At 35.8% G+C, this 18,966-nt stretch overlaps 1 protein-coding gene across 8 annotated transcripts in view; it reads left to right on the top strand.

The window, feature by feature from the left end:
* Positions 1-18,966, top strand: part of LOC308614815 (ankyrin repeat domain-containing protein 26-like) — a 168,724-nt gene that overhangs the window by 133,990 nt on the left and 15,768 nt on the right. For 6 of the 8 annotated variants that reach the window (XM_081229566.1, XM_081229563.1, XM_081229561.1 and 3 more), the window contains 7 exons: positions 458-641; positions 4,042-4,998; positions 6,389-6,541; positions 9,387-9,457; positions 9,799-9,892; positions 14,052-14,158; positions 15,739-15,868. In XM_081229566.1, the coding sequence (XP_081085692.1) occupies positions 458-641; positions 4,042-4,998; positions 6,389-6,541; positions 9,387-9,457; positions 9,799-9,892; positions 14,052-14,158; positions 15,739-15,868 (1,696 nt within the window). Of the gene's footprint in view, positions 1-457; positions 642-4,041; positions 4,999-6,388; positions 6,542-9,386; positions 9,458-9,798; positions 9,893-14,051; positions 14,159-15,738; positions 15,869-18,966 lie in introns of those variants that run through there. The other 2 variants (XM_081229564.1, XM_081229565.1) reach the window with 2 other exon arrangements.

Genomic DNA, 18,966 nt, shown 5'->3' with positions numbered 1-18,966 from the left:
GTCATTTAGGGGTACCTGTAGTATTTTATGAAGTTGAAATTTTATTTCTAGTGAACTTATAAACTTGTTTCTAAACAACAGCTTCTCTTTTTAACTAGTAACTAAATTATCTGTCCTAAAGGAGGAGTAATTATGACAGTGTGGAAAACAGGGTAATTTTCGGCCTAACTTCACTGAATAATTTCAAAATTTCTTTCCTACACTATTCACCAGAGTTACTCTTGACTAAAACTTACTTAAGTGGCAGAATGTTTTTTCATTGCTACCTTTCAAGTATATATATCTTTATGAAGAGATTGAAGTGAGGAATTAAAAATATGAGACCTAGAAAGGAAAAAAAAACTGGAGAACAGAAATTTCATTAGGATACTAAATCAGCGGGTGAAGAGCCAGATCATAAAATGAACTTTTTATTTTCCAACAAAACACATTTTAAGGTAAGCATATTTAACTGCAGATTCACCCTAAAACAAGAAAAAAAGAAGAGAAGAAATGCTGACAGGTTATATGAAAAAATTAGGGAGCAGTTAAGAAGAAAAGAAGAGCAATACAGTAAAGAAGTTGAAATGAAACAACAACTTGAACTCACTCTCAGAGCACTAGACATGGAACTGAGGACTGTGAGAAATAATCTGAATCAGGTAAGTTAATCTTTGGTGAAAATTTCAAATTTCCAACAGTATTTCCCCAGTATTATTTGTAATATCTCTTTGATTTAATATATATTATTTAGGTTTAAAACAAATAAAAAGTGTTACCTCATCCTAAATATGAACTATGACATTTATAGCTTAAATTATTAATTTCTTGCCATTTTTAGCTTCTAATACATGCTCTGTGTATGTTTTCTGAATGGAGGAATGGAAGGTAAATTGAGCTTAATGATTAACATAATGATTGGCATTTTTGGTCCATTCAAAAGTAATATTCTTAATTCCAATCCATGTGTTAATTTTGGCTTTTCTATGTTAAAATACAGGATAAATTGCCTTGAGACTGTGATGGAACTAGTTAAATGCTTTGTAAAAAGATTTTCTTTCACAATACTATATCTCCCTGTATTTTTGCTCTGTGATAAGTTTAGCAGTCATTTAAATTAAAATCTTAAGTTATTCATGTGGGATAAATATCCTTGTGTTTATTTTAAAAGGCTACTTCCTTTTAACAGTTTTTTTTTTAATTCTGCTCTTAAGCTTTTGACTTTTTTTTTAATGTTATGAGACCAAAAACCTCATGAAATGGGTCTCCAGGTTGTAGAAGAGCGAAATGACGCTCAGAGGCAGCTTTCTCAAGAGCAGAATGCCAGAATTTTACAAGATGGAATCCTGACCAGTCACCTTGCCAAACAAAAGGAGATAGAAATGACTAATAAGGAAATGAATTCTGAGATATTTTCTTTAATCATTTTCAAATATTTGTGTGTATGTATCTGTATATGTATATATTTTAAAAACCAATACTATACATCACAGACAGTGTAGAGGATATTTAAAACCTATTTAAGTATATTTGGGGGGGGTGACGTTTCTCGTCCATTGGATATTTAATATTTTTAATTCAAACATAATTGAATTATATTTGATTAAATTTAATTCAAGTAGTATTTTTAATTTAAATCCATGTGTCTGCAACAGTCAAGCAGTGACATACAATAGCCTCATCCAAGGAGCAGCTTTTAATATTTTCCATAGGAACTGATGAACTTTTCATAATCTGAAAACTATTGCTACCCTCTAGAAAGGTCTGCACCCTGATGGCGGTTTAGGCAGGGAAGACCATGTGTGCTCCAACATCGAAAACACTACCCGACCAAATCCCAGCACTGAATACGTTCTTGCCCTCTGCTTTGGAGTGAACATGTCAATCACTATGCACCTCATCATTTTCAGTGCCTAAATCAGAGTCTGTTCTTGGCTTCACTGTCATTTCTTTAACCAGTACCCCATCAATGACATTTTCACATCACTTACAATTTTTCAGTATCGTAAAAGCTGCAACATTAGTTGTAAAAACATTTTTTTTTTTTTTTTTTTTTTGCGGTACGTGGGCCTCTCACTGTTGTAGCCTCTCCCATTGCGGAGCACAGGCTCCGGACGCGCAGGCTCAGTGGCCATGGCTCACGGGCCCAGCCACTCTGCGGCATGTGCAGTCTTCCCGAACCAGGGCACGAACCCATGTCCCCTGCATCGGCAGGTGGACTCTAAACCACTGCGCCACCAGGGAAGCCCGTAAAAACATTTTTGAGCACTTAAAAAAATATATATTTCCTTAGAATAATCTTTAAAAATTACCAAAAAAAAAAAAGAGAAAACCCCAAAACAAACAAACAAAACAACATTATGGTTTTTGGCAGTGATTTCACTTCCTTGATAGATTAATAGAGAGGTTAGTTTATCCCTTCCACTGATGGTAAGGGGGAAAGGTATAGCCAGTTCAGAGACGGTCTTTTGGATGTCATTCTTGTACTTGTGAGAAAATTAACACTTTGCTCCATGTAGTGTCCTATTTCAGTACAAGGAACTTTTGAAAATAGTGATAGATATGCCATAATATTTATTTAGTGATAATTTATTGATAAGTATTTTATTTTTAGTGAAACAGTTCATTGTATTTCCCCCTACCTTACTATTTTAAGCATTATGAAGAGAGAATAAAAGTTATTGCAGCAGCGAATAATCTCACGGTTTTCTAAGATCTCTATAAATTTTACCTTATTTACCACTAGTGTATGCACCATAGTGAAATATAAGGCTCATTTCATATTTATGTGTTTGTACTAGAGAACTAGCTGTGGTTTGGTGTAAGAGGACTCATAGTAAAGTCAGAAGACCTGGAGAAAAGCCTGCAGCTTGCTTGTATTTTTGACTTCCTCATTTCCAGGACTGTCATAGCTAAATGAGTTAATTGATGTTTGTAGAAGTGCTTAGTACAGTTATCAGTAGATGTAATTTTTGTAACTGACTATAAAAATATTAGAAATGTAGAATATTTATGGAATAGTCTCAGGACTATATAAATAGTAGAAACATAGAATATTTATGGAATATTCTCAGGAAAAAAATTTTTTAGGAAATTTAATCTGTTGAAATATATACAGAGCTAAGGCTTTTACTATGGGGTAGCTGTATAGGTTAGATAGCAGATGTAATTATTTTTAAGCTAGCAGGTGGTATTTTATTTTATTTTTTATTGATGTATTGTTTATTTACAATACTGTGTTAGTCTCAGGTATACAGCACAGTGATTCATTTATATATATATATATATATATATATATATATATATATATATATATATATATATATATACACATATATATACCTTTATAGATTCTTTTTCCAAATATTGAGTGTAGTTCCCTGTGCTACACAGTAGGTCATTGTGGGTTATCTGTTTTTTATATAGTAGTGTGTATATATTAATCCCAACCTCCTAATGAATCCCTCCCCCTCTTTCCCCTTCAGTAACCATAAGTTTGTTTTCTACGTCTGTGAGTCTCTTTCTGTTTTGTAAATAAGTTTATTTGTATCATTTTTTTAGATTCCATGTATAAGCAATATCATATGATATTTGTCTTTCTGTCTGGCTTACTTCGCTTAGTATCATAGTCTCTAGGTCCATCCGTGTTGCTGCAAATGGCATTATTTCATTCTTTTTTATAGCTGAGTAGTATTCCACTGTATAAATATATCACATCAGATGCAATTTTTAAGTGTAGTCAGATTTATTAATCTTTTATTTTAAGCCTTCTGGGTTTGTTATAATTTAGAGAAAGGCCTTTCCAATTCTGAGCTTCTTAAGAATTCTCCTGTGGTTTGTTTTTTACTTTCATGGATTCATTGTCTTCAATTAAATTTTTGAACTTTTGAAGATTTCTGCTTGTAAGAAGTCTGAGGTTTGTATCCAACCTTATTTTTTCCAGTTGGATATCCACTTATTGCAGCCTTTTCATTGTATCAACATATAGGTTAGTCTTTCAGAGGAAATCATGAAATGTCAATTTATTGAGTACCAGCTAAAAATCTCCTTTATTTCACTTAGGTGTCCGATAGCCCTGAAAAAGAAAAAGATCTGTTACATAAAAACCACATGTTGCAGGATGAAGTTGCCATGCTAAGACTGGAAATCGACACAATAAAATGTCAGAACCAGGAAAAGGAAAAGAAATATGTTGAGGACATTGAAATTGTAAAAGAAAAGAATGATGATCTTCAAAACACAATAAAACTGAATGAGGAAACATTAACAAAGACAATATTCCAATATACTGGACAGCTTAATGTTCTGACAGCTGAGAATACAATGCTAGACTCTAAGCTGGAGAATGAAAAACAAAGCAAAGAAAGACTGGAAACAGAAGTGGAATCCTACCGTTCTAGACTGGCTGCTACCATACATGATCACCATCAAAGTCAGACATCAAAAAGAGACCTGGAACTTGCCTTCCAGAGAGCAAGAGATGAGTGGTTACGCTTGCAGGACAAAATGAATTTTGATGTGTCTAACCTGAAAGATAACAATGAGATGGTTTCCCAGCAACTTTCTAAAGCTGAAAGTAAATTCAGTAGCCTAAAAACCAAGTTCCATCACACGAGGGATGCTCTCAGAGAAAAGACTTTGGTGTTAGAACGTGTACAGAGAGACCTAAGCCAAGCACAGTGTCAAAAGAAGGAACTTGAACACATGTATCAAAGCGAACAAGGCAAAGTGAATAAATACATTGGAAAGCAGGAATCCTTAGAAGAGAGATTATCTCAACTCCAGAGTGAAAACATATTGCTCAGACAGCAACTGGATGATGCGCAAAACAAAGCCGACAGTAGAGAGAAGACAGTAATTAACATCCAAGACCAGTTTCAGGAGATTGTGAAAAAACTTCAAGCTGAAAGTGAAAAACAAGGTCTGATGCTGGAGGAAAGGAACAAGGAGTTAATCAATGAATGTAATCATTTAAAAGAGAGAATGTATCAGTATGAAAATGAGAAAACAGAAAGAGAAGTAAGTATCCAAGAAGAGAAATAATTCTCAGACTTCCTGAAAGAAAATTCAAAGTGATTTTGATTATGGCTAAATGTTGAATCTAGTTGAATAGAAATAATATATAGACTATAAATCTATAGACTGTAAATCAGCCTAAAAGCATACCTTGTATCCAGCAAATAAAGAATTAGACCTGAGAGGTGCTTTACTTTGAGTAGAGACATTGTGTCACCTATGAAATTTTAAGAGATTAAGTTATAAATTGTTAATGGGTATAGACAGGTATTAGTAATTTACTCTTCTACTGCTAAGCTAATAATTTTAATCTTTTTGTCACCACATTTTAGTATCATGAGGAAGCAGATAAATGAAACGCTCAGATCTAAAATGAATTATTTTGAAATTAAGGTTCAGTTGTGTGTATTACCTTGACAGTCAATTCCAGATTTCCCAAATGAACTGATGTGTCGATGCCATATCTCATAGTACTTTTCCTTCAGTAGCTTGTCATAACTTTTTAGTTGGTATAATTTTATTTTTATTCATGTCAATTTGAATTAATTTGGGAAATAGTTCAGCCTCAAACCATGTATTCTTATGACCTCTCAACTCTTTATAGGCATCTACTTTTCATTAAATCATAATTTGGGATTAAAGTAGTGAGCTTTAGCAAAACTATACTTGATTTAATCTTCCCACTTCTATTTATAATTTACTTGGAACATTTTTACAAATAATTTGCTCATAATTCTCATTTCAAGGCTCAGTTACTATCATTTGGATATAAATCTGTCCAATACAAAGAGAATTGTAGCTCTCTGTGACTTATTAATTTGGCACTGGACTCCCATTTTCAGACTAGTGAGGGGTGGCAGATTCATGAGTAGCAGGAATAGGGTGTGGAACAGGGTCATAGAGGCTGCTATCGGGAGGCAGAGGGAGGCCCTGAAGGTCTCATTTTAATTCTAGGAATTAAAATGGGAATGACCTCATTTTAATTCTGAGATAGGAATCTATTGAGCACTGGATTGAATATGTGAGGATCTCTGAAGTTAATGGAAGCCTCCAGTAGAGAAGAGGGAAGATGTTCCCACCACTCGTCCCACCTACACACCCATTTCTTTCTGAGACTTGAGGAGGTCCTCAAGCTCAGCAAATTGATCGGGAAGGGCGGGGAGTGGATAGTGGGACTGAATCCATTGTCTAAGTAACTTAATAGCGATAAGGCCGGAGGGTAACACCTTCTGTGTCTTAAACCAAATTCAGTGAGCAGGAAGGTGCACATACAAGAAGAAGGAGACAAATTGATGTCTCTGGTGATAGTTTTCAAAGTACATAGGTTGGAGTTATCTATTATTAACATAATAATAAGGTAATTTATAAAATCAGTGACAGAGTATCTTATTAGGCACTTGTGAGACAACTTCAACAAGAACTGGCTGATACCCTAAAAAAGCAATCTATGTCAGAGGCTTCACTGGAGGCCACGTCACGTTATCATACTAATTTAGAAGATGAGGCACAGGATTTAAAGAAAAAATTACGTCAAGTCACAAGTCAGGTATGTATGAAATTTAACATGTCAATACTTAATGTATAGGATAAAGTGTTATAGGACACTAATTTTCATGGACGGCTTTCTTTTGTATTTTCGTTACAAGTACATTTATTACAATTTTGTTATCTTTATAATGCACTTGTTTCTTAAACTCTGACTTTCATCCTGCCGTTTGCATTATATATTTTTTCTTACAATATTTACCCTTAGGAAAGTTGAGAATTGTGCGTGATTCCTCACAGAAGTTGAGAGACTTTTTTTTTCTATTAAACAGTATTTTTTAGTGATATCTCTACTACCATGATGAAGCAAGCCAGATAAAATCAGAGGATAATGTTTAATGGAATGTTCCATAAAATTGTCATTTTTCATCTTCACTTTCATGAATGGATATAGTATCTGTGTATATTTATTTCATGGATTTCAGAAAACTTGTGCAGAAAGGTCATTATACAAACCAGTTGAAGTTAGGCACTGCCTTCATTTTCTTTTCATTTTAGATATATTTTAAAAGCGTAGAGATACTCAGATCGTGTATAGTATGTACACCCAAAATAGAATATTAAGAAAATTATCTAGATCCTGCCATTGTATTTTTAAGAAAACTATTGAGATAATTCACATATCATATAATTCACCCATTTAAAATGTGTAGTTCAATCTCTCCGTGTATATTCAGAGAGTCGTGCACTTGGCATCAATTATAGAGCATCTCCATCACCCCCAAAGGAAAACTCTGCATCCCTTAGCCATCACCCATGGCCCCCATCTCCCTCAGCCCCAGCAACCACCAGTCTAATCTCTGCCTCTGTAGATGTGCCTATTCTGGGTATTTCATATAAATGGAATCACACAGTATGTGGTCCTTTGTGATTAGCTTTTCTCATTTGACGTAGCATTTTCGAGGTTCATCCATGTTATAGCGCATATCAGTACTTCCATTTCTGTTTATTGTCGAACAGCACGTTATGTGGCTAAGCCGTTCATCCATTCATCAGTTGATGGGCCTTTGGGTTATTTCCACCTTTGGGCTGTTAATAATGCTGCTGTGAACAGTCATTTACAAGTTACTGTGTGGACATAATTTTTATCTCCCTGCTGTTGGGTTTTATCCTCTGAGTTAATTGGCTGATTTCATCTTTTCTTGGCCTTTACTCATGCTGTCCTTTCTGTCTTTACAGTTTCTTTTCCTCCTGCCTAATCCTCCATTTATTCAGACCTGGCCCCCAGTCTTCTCCATGAAGCTCTCTCTCTGACTGTCCTAGCTCTCATTGACCCTGTCATCGAGTCTGTGAAGAAGAGTTTAGCCCTTAATTTTACACTGTTTTAATTTTTTTCATGAGAGAGAATCTCGTCTAAGTATAAATTTGTCTAACAGGGAATATTTATTGATATGCACGGCACCTGTCTTGCATAAATTGAAAATATTTTAGCTTAACAGTTGCTAGGATACAATTAAGTACTTTATACCATACCAATAAATTTTTCTTGGAGATATTGATATAATCTTTTATTAAAATGTATTTTAAGCAATTAAATATACAATTAAAAGCTCTTAATCTAATGGAGGAGAGTTGTTCAATTAAATGCTCTTTTTTTTTTTTCCCCTCACTCTGGAAAAAAAAATCTAAATTTGCCTTCCTTCATTATGCAGCCAGAACTGGGGATTTTCACATTGATAGCACTTCACCAACTGTAAAGCTCTGTGGATAGCTTCTCCAATATCCATACCACATAACCTTAATTTTCTCATCCGAATACTTTCTAGACATAACCAGTTGCTGGGAGTGAATTGATTCAGAACTTTGATTTAGCAGTAGGGTGATATTTCCAAGCCAGTGACTTAACCCTTCCTCTGATGGTCATGTAAGTTATGTACCACTCAATCCAGGAGGTGCTATTTGCATATTAGTCCATGATCACTGCCCACTGAGCAGTACAGAGAGGAAGTAAGTTATAGATTATTGTAAGTGGAAAAAAGGACTAGTGGAATCAGTGAAAGTTTTTGAAGTACTGGGCACATACATTCTGGTCCTCATGCTCCCTGTTACTGCCAATTTCAATGGTATGGAGAATGATTTCAGTGTGACTTGTACAGGAGACCACTTCTGTTGCCATGCCATCTGCCTAAAATATCAAATTGTTTAGAACGTAAAATACAGCAATAGTAATAATTCTGATTGTAAACACTTAGCATTTACTATGTGCCACGTACTTTTCTACATAAGTTATGTATACCCCCCCAATTTAATCTTCCCGACATCCCAGTGAGGTCAGTGCTATTATTATCTTCATTTTACGGCTGGAGAAACTGAGACACAGAAAATTTAAGTAGTTTGCTCAAGGACATACAGCAAATAACTGGTGGATTTGGGACTCAGACCCACGCTTTCTGGCTCCTGTGTAGATACTACCTCTCACACTAGTCCCTGAAGCATCTGGTTGTCACCAACAGTAGTGTGTAGTGTGAACGTTCATAATCACTGGAAGAGCTGTGGTCATTCACATATGTGGATATTTAAAATTATAGTTGGTATAGAGCGTGGAGTAAAAAATAGAAATGTCTTTCCCCATTTGGCCAATTTATAAATTTGTGTATTTATTTGATAAAATATAATTTAAAGCATGAATGATGTTGTGGTTTAGTACGAGAGGTCAGTAACTTGTAAAGGGCCAGATAGTAAATATTTTAGGCTTTGTGGTTCACAAGGTGTCTGTTGTAGCAACTCAACTCTGCTGTTGCAGCAGGAAAGTAGCCATAAACAATATGCAGATGAAAGACATAAAAACAGATGATGGCGGATTTGCTAGATTATCAGTAATTTAAAAAATTTTTTTCTCCTTTTAGTTGCAAGAAGCACAGGATCGGTGTACAGAGGCCATGAGATGTGCTGAGAAGACGCAGGATCACATCCAAAAGTACAATTTAAAGCAGCACAGAAAATAACTTAAGTATAAGTATAGAGCAGATAAGCAGTATAGTATGAGAATTATATCAGTTATGACAATAAATACATCATTGTGAAGCTGGGTAAACATTTCAGCTTTGAGCTATTTTGAAATGCATAATTTTTCTCCATTATTTCTAAATTTTTCACATTATCCACAGAACACAACTAGAAAACGGCACAATTGCCAAATCATCTACTTTTCAAAATTCTAAGAACGTATGTAATTGAACCTGCAGGTGTTTGTTCAGAAACTGGGTGGTATTTTAAAATCTATGTGTGAGAATAATTATTTTAAAATATGCATTTTAGGCTTGAAATTGAAAATGTCAAGTTAAAAGCTACAGTCAAAAAGCAAGCGGACAAAATTGAAGAGCTTCAGAAAAACCTGTTAAGTACAAGTTCAGTAAGTCAATCTCTTAATTTCTGTCATGCTGAAAAGGAATTTTAATTTTTTTACTAGTAATATATAAGAATATTTTGGACAATATGAAAAGTCTCATTGATAAAAGAGTTTATTTTTATATTGATACTACTTGCTACTGGTAGCATAATTTCTCTTTAGAGAGGAAGTTGACTGAAATAATAAAATTGATTTTTATAGTAAGACTTTAATTAAAAAGATGGTGACAGTCCAAAAGCAATATTTTATATATACCACATTTTGTTTATTCATTCATCTGTCAATGAACACTGTGATTTTTCCACCTTCTGGCTATTGTTAATAATGCTGCTATGAACAGTGGTACACAAATATCTGTTTGAGTCCAGAAATTTGAGTAATGATTTGATCTAGAATTCTGAACTTCCCTTGTAATCTAAACCCTCCAGTGCTATTTTGAGAATGAATTACTTTTAATGTTGTAGTTCATTTTCTTTATCAAGAAGGAATACTAGGTCACTATGCAAGCATTTTTCTGAAAGGAATGTATTTTTTCCTTTCTTGGATTATATTTTACTTTATTTTTTAAAGATTTTTTTCATGTGGACCATTCTTCAAGTCTTTATTGAATTTGATACAATACTGCTTCTGTTTTATGTTTTGGTTTTTTGGCCAGGAGGCATGTGGGATCTTAGCTCCCTGACCAGGGATCAAACTTCCTGCACTGGACCTCCAGGGAAGTCTTAACCACTGGACCTCCAGGGAAGTCCCCCTTTTTTCTTTTAAAAAAGAAAAGAGATGCCAGTGAAAAAGTAGAAATGGCTGCTCAATCAGGGCCTTACATAGTAACAGGTGCTCCTAGCATAGCAAGTTCAAGAACAATTTTTCTCCCAGACACTTGAGTTAATCAGCCTTTCAAAGGTGTAACAGCCAGTCTTAGAAAAGACTGATGTGTAATCCAGGATTCCAATTTATCAATGTATAGTGAAAGCTATGTAACTATTTACCAAGCAGAAAGGTTGGTAAAATCTCCTGCCGTTTATACTCTCCTTTGTAGGGGAAGCTACCTATGATTTAAAAATCAGAAGATTCTATTGTGAACCCTAAGTTGGAGGGATGAGGTAGATGCACCTACCAACTCGTTTCTTTCCATCACAATAGTTAGATTCATGCAGTGTCATTATAAAGATATACCTGTCAGGGGGACTAGAACATTCTATTGACTGGCCCTTCTTGTGTTCAAAGAAACATTGAAAATTATTTTTTCTAGACTTGATATGCATTAGTCACATTGTATTAGCATACTTTTCATACGAGTGACAATACAATATGTTGACAAAAGGAGTGTCATGTGAATGAGAGTGCCAGATGTCCCCTTACATTGTCAAACACATCTATTCGGGTATCAGAAATTGAAAATTGTGTAAGGATACCCCACACTGATTAAGCGTATTAAAAAAAATAATGAGGGATTTTCTGTAGATTCCTATAGAAATGAGTTAGGATTATGACATAGAATTATTGGCCACTTTAAGGTCTACACAAATCAAAAATTTAATGAGAGAGCTTTTCACCAACTCAGTCAGTAGCCCTGGCTTCTCCTAAAGTTCTCATCTCAGGAATCCCCAGGCCAGAGCCAACCTGAGTTAAGATATATGGTCAACACAGTGTTGAGATGAAGAATCTGGGCTGGGAAGAAGAGAGAGCTCTAGCTGACTCAAGACTCCAAACAATATAGTTGAGTATTCACCTGAAAGGAGTGTCAAAAGACTTCCATAAGGTCAGGTCTCTATGGAATAGGAAATTATTCAAAAGAAAACAAGGGCAGGGACTTCCCTGGTGCAGTGGTTAGGAATCCGCCTGCCATTGCATTGGACATGGGTTTGATCCCTGGTCCGGGAAGATCCCACATGCCGGGGAGCCACTAAGCCCGTGCACCACAACTACTGAGCCTGCACTCTAGAGCCTGCGAGCCACAACTACTGAGCCCATGTGCTGCAACTACTGCAGCCCACGTTCCTAGAGCCTGTGCTCTGCAACAAGAGAAGCCACTGCAGTGAGAAGCCCGCGCACCACAGTGAAGAGAAGCCCCCACTCACCTGAACTAGAAAAAGCCCACACGTAGCAATGCAGATCCAATGCAGCCAAAAAAAAAAAAGAAAAAAGAAGAAAACAAGGGCAAATAATTGATAATCTGATCCTTGTGAAAAACTTTCGCATTGTAAAAGAAAATAAAGACAAAGTATGCTGGTCAACATCCTAAGGGTGAGGTTGCCCCCCAAGATTAGAAAATAACACTACACTCAAAGTAACACCAATAAGAATAAACGTAAAGTGTCCAAGAATAGCTCTGTACAAGGATAATCCACACCGAGTAATGGCTCATGAGTGTGGCTGAGGATGTTGTCTATGAGGAGCAAGAAGGGGGAGAGAAAAGTACAGGTGATCTCAGCAAAGGGGTCAAGGCTTGAAAAGCAGGTTAGGGAATCTGGTACGAAGCCTTGAGATGTAAGGAGCCCTGAGAGAATTTAGAAAGAGGATTAGAAAGGGTCAAGGACTGAACATCAAGGATTACTGTCATTCAGACTGAGGTGGGCTCAGAGGAGCAGAGGCAGAGTGTGGTCATGTTCGTGGTTGCTGCTGAGAAGTGAAGCAGGGTAAGGACTGAAGAAGAAATGGTTCTTGATGACCCTCAAAACTTTTAGTGGAGTTACAAGATTGAAAGTCAATTTAGTGTAAAAGAAGAGAATAAGTGATGAAAGATGAATTATGGATGAGACCATGCGTTAAAGAATGTAAGAGTCCCGGGCTTCCCTAGTAGTGCAGTGGTTAAGAATCCAATGCAGGGGACACGGGTTCGAGCCTTGGTCCGGGAAGATCCCACATGCCGCAGAGCAACTAAGCCTGTGCGCCACAACTACTGAGCCTGCGCTCTAGAGCCCACAAGCCACAACTACTGAGCCCATGTGCCTAGAGCTCATGCTCTGCAACAAGAGAAGTCACTGCAATGAGAAGCCCACGCACCACAACGAAGAGTGGCCCCTGCTCACCACAACTAGAGAAAGTCCGCACGCAGCAACAAAGACCCAACAGAGCCAAAAATAAATAAATAAAATTAATTACTTAATTTTAAAAAAGAATGTAAGAGTCCAGTAGTGGGAGTGAGGGAGAAAAAGGATGAGAGAAAAAGCTACAAGAATCAAGAAGAAGTTACTTTTTTTTTTTATGCGGTACGCGGGCCTCTCACTGTTGCGGCCTCTCCCGTTGCGGAGCACAGGCTCCGGTCGCGCAGGCTCAGCGGCCATGGCTCACGGGCCCAGCCACTCCAAGGCATGTGGGATCTTCCCGTACCGGGGCACGAACCCGTGTCCCTTGCATCAGCAGGCAGACTCTCAAACACTGCGCCACCAGAGAAGCCCGAAGTTACATTTTTATTTAGTGTACAGAGGACTTAAACTTTATTTAAAGAGAAGAATGGTTAATAGAAATGGAGAAATTGAAACCTATGGAAGAATGCTTACAGAGAATGTAAGGCTTTATCTTGTGTGGGAATTTTTCAAAGATTATATTAGTAAGATGTGATTTAACAAAACCTGGAATATCTTAAACCTTTGATGAAAATGTTTCTAGGGCATCTTTAGAAACTAAAACGTAAATATAACCACCCTTTAAAAAAATTTCATTAACGTGTAAAAACCTCTGGGTTATTTATTTACTTATTTATATATTATTATTATTATTATTTGGTTGCTCCAAGTCTTGGTTGCAGCAGGCGGGCTCCCCAGTTGCAGCAGGTGTGCTCCTTAGTTGTGGCGTGTAACCTCTTAGTTGCGGCCTGCATGTGGTATCTAGTTCTCTGACTAAGGGTTGAACCCAGGCCCCCTGCATTGGGAGCACGGCGTCTTATCCACCATGCCACCAGGGAAGTCCCAAAACGTCTGTTTTTAACAAATAAATTTTGGCAATTTAAATTCTAGGAAAATGATGAAATGCTGAAAATGAAAAATCAATATAAGCTGTTTCAGGAAAAGTGATTATTTTTGAAATCTGTCCTTATTGGCATCAGGTTTATAAACTGTGTTTCACTATAAACCTATATTACTCATGAACTCATGAGAAGTAATATTTTTAAGAAAGAAGAGTAAGTCTCTAGGTTTTAAAAAATAATTAATTTTTTTTTGAGGATGAAAAGGAGCAATTAAAGAAATATATTGAGTTAAAACAGTCTCTGGAATATAGTTTGGATCCAGAAATGGAGAAAAATAGTGAATTAGAAAAAGAGATTACCAGGTAAGATTTTAATATTTCTGATAATTTCAACAATTAATTGATTTAACTATAATTTTGTTTTATTAAAACCTTAGATACAAATTCATTTTATATGTGTATATTCATACTTAAACAAATCATCCATCCTATTTAAAAGTTTACTTTAGAAACTCACAGCACAATCTGAAACTGTTTTGAGTGCCCCAGTATTACAGTTCCTCTTTAATGATTTCTAAAACAATAACAATAGTGTGCCTTGCATATAGTAATGTCACTCTGCTCTTCATCATCTACCTTGAATTTTTATGTCTGCAAGATATCTTTGGTCTTTTTGGGTAATCCTGCCTTCTTTTAGTTGTGTTCTTCCCCTTCAGCGTTCAAGTATTTTAATATCTAAAAACCTATTTGTGTCAGTGTTTAACAACATCAAAAACTATCTTGATTTTGCTTATGTTTTCTTTCTGCTCTAAAAGTTTAGTTCTAAAATATACATACAAAAACATATGTATGACTTAAAGAATAATAAAATTAATGATCATGTTTTGACCACTCAGATTAAAAAAAATAATAATAAGAGTGTTTCCCAATGTCTGTGATGCCTCCACATGGCTTCCTTTCTGGTTATTTGCTGAGCACAGTTAGCCCTCAGCATCCGCAGATTCAACCAACCTCAGATTGAAGGTATTCAGGGGGAAAAAATTCCAGAAAGTTCCCAAAAGCAAAACTTGGATTGGCCTCAGGTGGCAACTATTTCCATAGAATTTATTTACATTGTATTTATAACTATTTATTGTATTAGGTATTATAAGTGATCTAGAGATGATTTAAAGTATACAGGAGTATGTGCTTAGGAGGACTTGAGCATCTGTGGATTTTGGTATTGTACTTATGGTTCTTCCCTGATTCTCATTAGTATTTTTCTCTCATTTAATTTTCTCTACATTGCTTGGCATTTTGTTAACATTGTGCTGGGCAAGATTTCTAGATCTCTTAAAACAGCTTGAAGAGACTGGTACACATTCTCTCTCTGCTGATTTCCTTTTTTATGAAGCTCAGCCTGGTTTTCTTCTCCATCAGCTCAGACTCCAAAGATTTTTCTTTCTTGTTTCTTTTTCTATTTTGAGTGAGTGTCGATGTTTTTTTGTGTGTTATTTCTTTGCTTCTTGTAGAGGCTGTGGTCAGTAGGTACCAAAATGTCTTTTTGTGTCTTTTCAAAACATTCATATATGATATGCTCTTCTTCTTCAGCTTGGATACTGATGTCTGGTTTATAACTAGTATTTAATAATAAGTTAGTATTTCATATTAACATACTAAAAATGGATACTAATAACAGCTTCCTTATAAGAACCGTATAATATATGTATACACATACTATATTAACTCTTTACTTAGCATGCGTCATAAAATTTTTCTTCATATTATTTACCTAAGATTATAATTTAGTTATTATGCTTTCAAACAATATTAGATTAGAACAGATGAGAAAGGATTATAATTTATAGAGTTTATTTTATATGATAGAACATATATCTGTTTAAATAGTTATTAATTATCTACTCTTAAAGAACTTGACTTATTCATTCTATGCATTTCTACAGACTTAAGAAACTCTTAAAAATGCCAAGAAGGAAGTTAAATGAATATGAAAATGGAGAGCTTAGTTTCCATGGAGATTTAAAAACCAGTCAAAATGAAATGGATATTCAGATTAATATGCTAAAACATAAGGTAATTTTTAATCAGTTTTGGGACCCAAAAGTCACTTAATTGGGGGAAATATAAATCACTCCATGCTTTGAGCAGTGAAACATAGATTTGTCTCTTAATTTTTTTAGACTTGATACCAGTAAAAAAGACAGCTTTTTCCTATATAATTTTTCCATAAAAAGGGCACACTGTTGACTGTTTGTGTCTTGAACCATGGCTAGTGATCTGAAGCTGAGCAGCACACCATTACCCCAAAGCATCCATTATTTTTTGGTGACAGCTTTATTGAAATATAATGAACATACCATGCAGTTCACTCATTTAAACTGTACAATTCAGTGACTTTTAGTATATTCAAAGAGTTATACAGTTATCACCACAATCAAGTTTAGACCATTTTCATCACCCTAAAAAGAAACCCTGTACTTTTTAGCCATCACCCTGTGCCAGTTTTCCCTTCCTCCTATTCCCAGCCCTAGTACCACGACTGTACTCCCTGTTTCTATAGATTTGCCTATTTTGGATATTTCATGTCAGTGGAATCACAGAATATGGGGTCCTTTGTGACTGCCTTCTTTCATTCAGCATAATATTTTTAAGGTATATCTGTTTTGTAGCGTGGATCAATACTTTCTTTTTATTGCTGAATAATACTCATTTGTATGGACATACCACATTTTATTTATCCATTCATCAGTTGATGGACCTTTGGGTGGTTTCCACTTTTTTGGCTATTGTTAATAATGCTGCTATGAACGTTCATGTCCAAGTTCCGGTGTGAACATATTTTTTTCATTTCTTTTTGGAATATACTTATGAATGGAATTGCTGTATCATATGGTAACTCTGTTTAAACTTTTGAGGAATTGCCGTACTGTTTTCCAGAGTGGCTGCACCATTTTACATTTTTGTCCAAAGTGTGTAAGCATTCCAATTTCTCTACATGCCCGCCAACACTTGTCATTACCTGTCTTTCTGATTATAGCCATCCTAGTAGGTGTGAAGTGGCATCTCATTGTGGTTTTGATTTGCGTTTTGCTGTTGACTAATAACGTTGAGGCATTTTTCATGTGCTTATTGTCTATCTGTGTATCTTCTTTGAAGAACTGTCTATTCAACGTTTTGCCCATTTTTAAGTTGGATTGTCTTTTTATTATTGAATTGTAAGAGTTCTTTTTGTATCCTAGATACAAATCTTCGATCGGATATAGGATTTTCAAGTATTTTCTCTCACTCAGGAGCTTGCCCTTTCCCCTTCTTGATGGTGTCCTTCAAAACACGGAAGTCTTTAATATTGATGAAGTTCAGTTAGTCGATTTTTGTCTTTTGGTGTCATATCTAAGAATTGCCAAATCCAGTCATGAAGATAAACACCTGTGTTTTCTTCTAAGAATTTTGTAGTTTTAGCTCTTGCATATTGACTTAATTTCTACATATGGTATGAGGTAGAGGTCTAATTTTATTCTTTTGTATGTGGATATTCTGTTGTCCCAGTACCATTTGTTTAAAAAACTATTCTTGTCTCATTCAATTATTTGGCACTCTTACAATCAGTTGGCCGTAAATGTGGGGCTTTCCTTTTACATCCTCAATGGTAACGCATTGATCTATATGTCTGTCCTATGCCAGTATCAAGTCAGATTTTATGAGAATTCTTTCTTCGTCATCTTGCATCTTACCAGTTGTTTTATGTAATAATAAAAAGTCAGTGTAGTGGAATGTCTTTAACTCTACTTCCGTGGAGGTTTTTTGCCTCTTGAAGGAGCCTGTCGCCAGCTTATGCCTCACTGACCCCATGACACAATGGGAAGTAGGTTTACAAAGGTAAAGTCCACTCCTTTTTTTCTCCCTCCATTCAGACCTTTAGTCTCTCACCCAGTGCCTCCCACTTCACTCCAGTTTCCATCAAATCTTGGTCACGAGATCCGCTGACTTCATCTGCTATCTGCTTCATTATGTTTAGCTCATTATAATTCATAGGCTCATCCTTAGGTTTCACCATCTAGGAGAAGATTAAGTCTGGGCTGTCAGCTTTCCTCGTTGGAAGTCTCTCTAAGCCATCATGTTGCAATTCACAATTAAATCATCTTTTGATGTGGTTCTTGTGTATAACACTCATGCTGATCTTGTTCTTGACATAGATCCTGCATTCTCAGAAACCACAGTTCCCTGTATCTACCTTCTTTGATTGAAAAAGAAAGAGATGCATAGCTGTACTTTATAGCTTAACACATAATGAATAGAATAACTATTTCATCCCATCCAAAGAAAAATTTTTAAGAGTATAGCTGTTAAAAACCAGGTAGGGCTTCCCTGGTGGTGCAGTGGTTAAGAATCTGCCTGCCAATGCAGGGGACAATGGTTCGAGCCCAGGTCCGGGAAGATCCCACATGCCATGGAGCAACTAAGCCCATGCGCCACAACTACTGAGCCTGCACTCTAGGGCCTGCAAGCCACAGCTGTGGAACCTGTGTGCCACAACTACTGAAGCCCATGCACCTAGAACCCGTGTTCCACAACAAGAGAAGCCACCGTAATGAGAAGCCTGTGCACCTCAACAAAGAGTAGCCCCTGCTCGCCGCAACTAGAGAAAGCCTGTGCACAGCAACAAAGACCCAACACAGCCAAAAATAAATAAAATAAATAAAATAAATTTTTTTTAAAAAGGTAATAATTTATCTGGGACAAATAATAGATTAGTAATTTGAATTTCAAAGTTTCAAAGCCAGTTTGTATGATATAGAGAAGCACTGTGGTACAATGTAAAAATGAGATATCCTACCTTCCCTTACAAACAAGCTTTAAGTAAGGTAAAGGAAAAATTATATTTAATTATATACTGCCAAAGGACATTCCATTTGTTTTACTACTGAGAAGATTAAAAATGCTTCCATGATGTTTTATTTCCTCTCTGAGGAAAGGACAATGAAGATTGAGTCCTAGATTAATAAATATTCAAAGTTGCCTATCCCTTAGAATTTCAGTTAATTGAGATGAGGTAAAAAAGTCTGATTTTGGTAATTAAACTGACGATTTCTAGTTGTTTTTCAACTATTACACTTCATATGTCTCCTTGCTTACCAATCTTCCTTATCTTCAAACTTGAGGGGAAATTCTGA

The sequence above is a fragment of the Mesoplodon bidens genome, assembly GCF_964165515.1.
Source record: "Mesoplodon bidens genome assembly, chromosome: 3".
Classification (NCBI taxonomy): Eukaryota; Metazoa; Chordata; class Mammalia; order Artiodactyla; family Ziphiidae; genus Mesoplodon; species Mesoplodon bidens.
The sequence above is the reverse complement of the archived record's forward strand: the minus strand, read 5'-3'. Positions and strand labels throughout refer to the sequence as shown.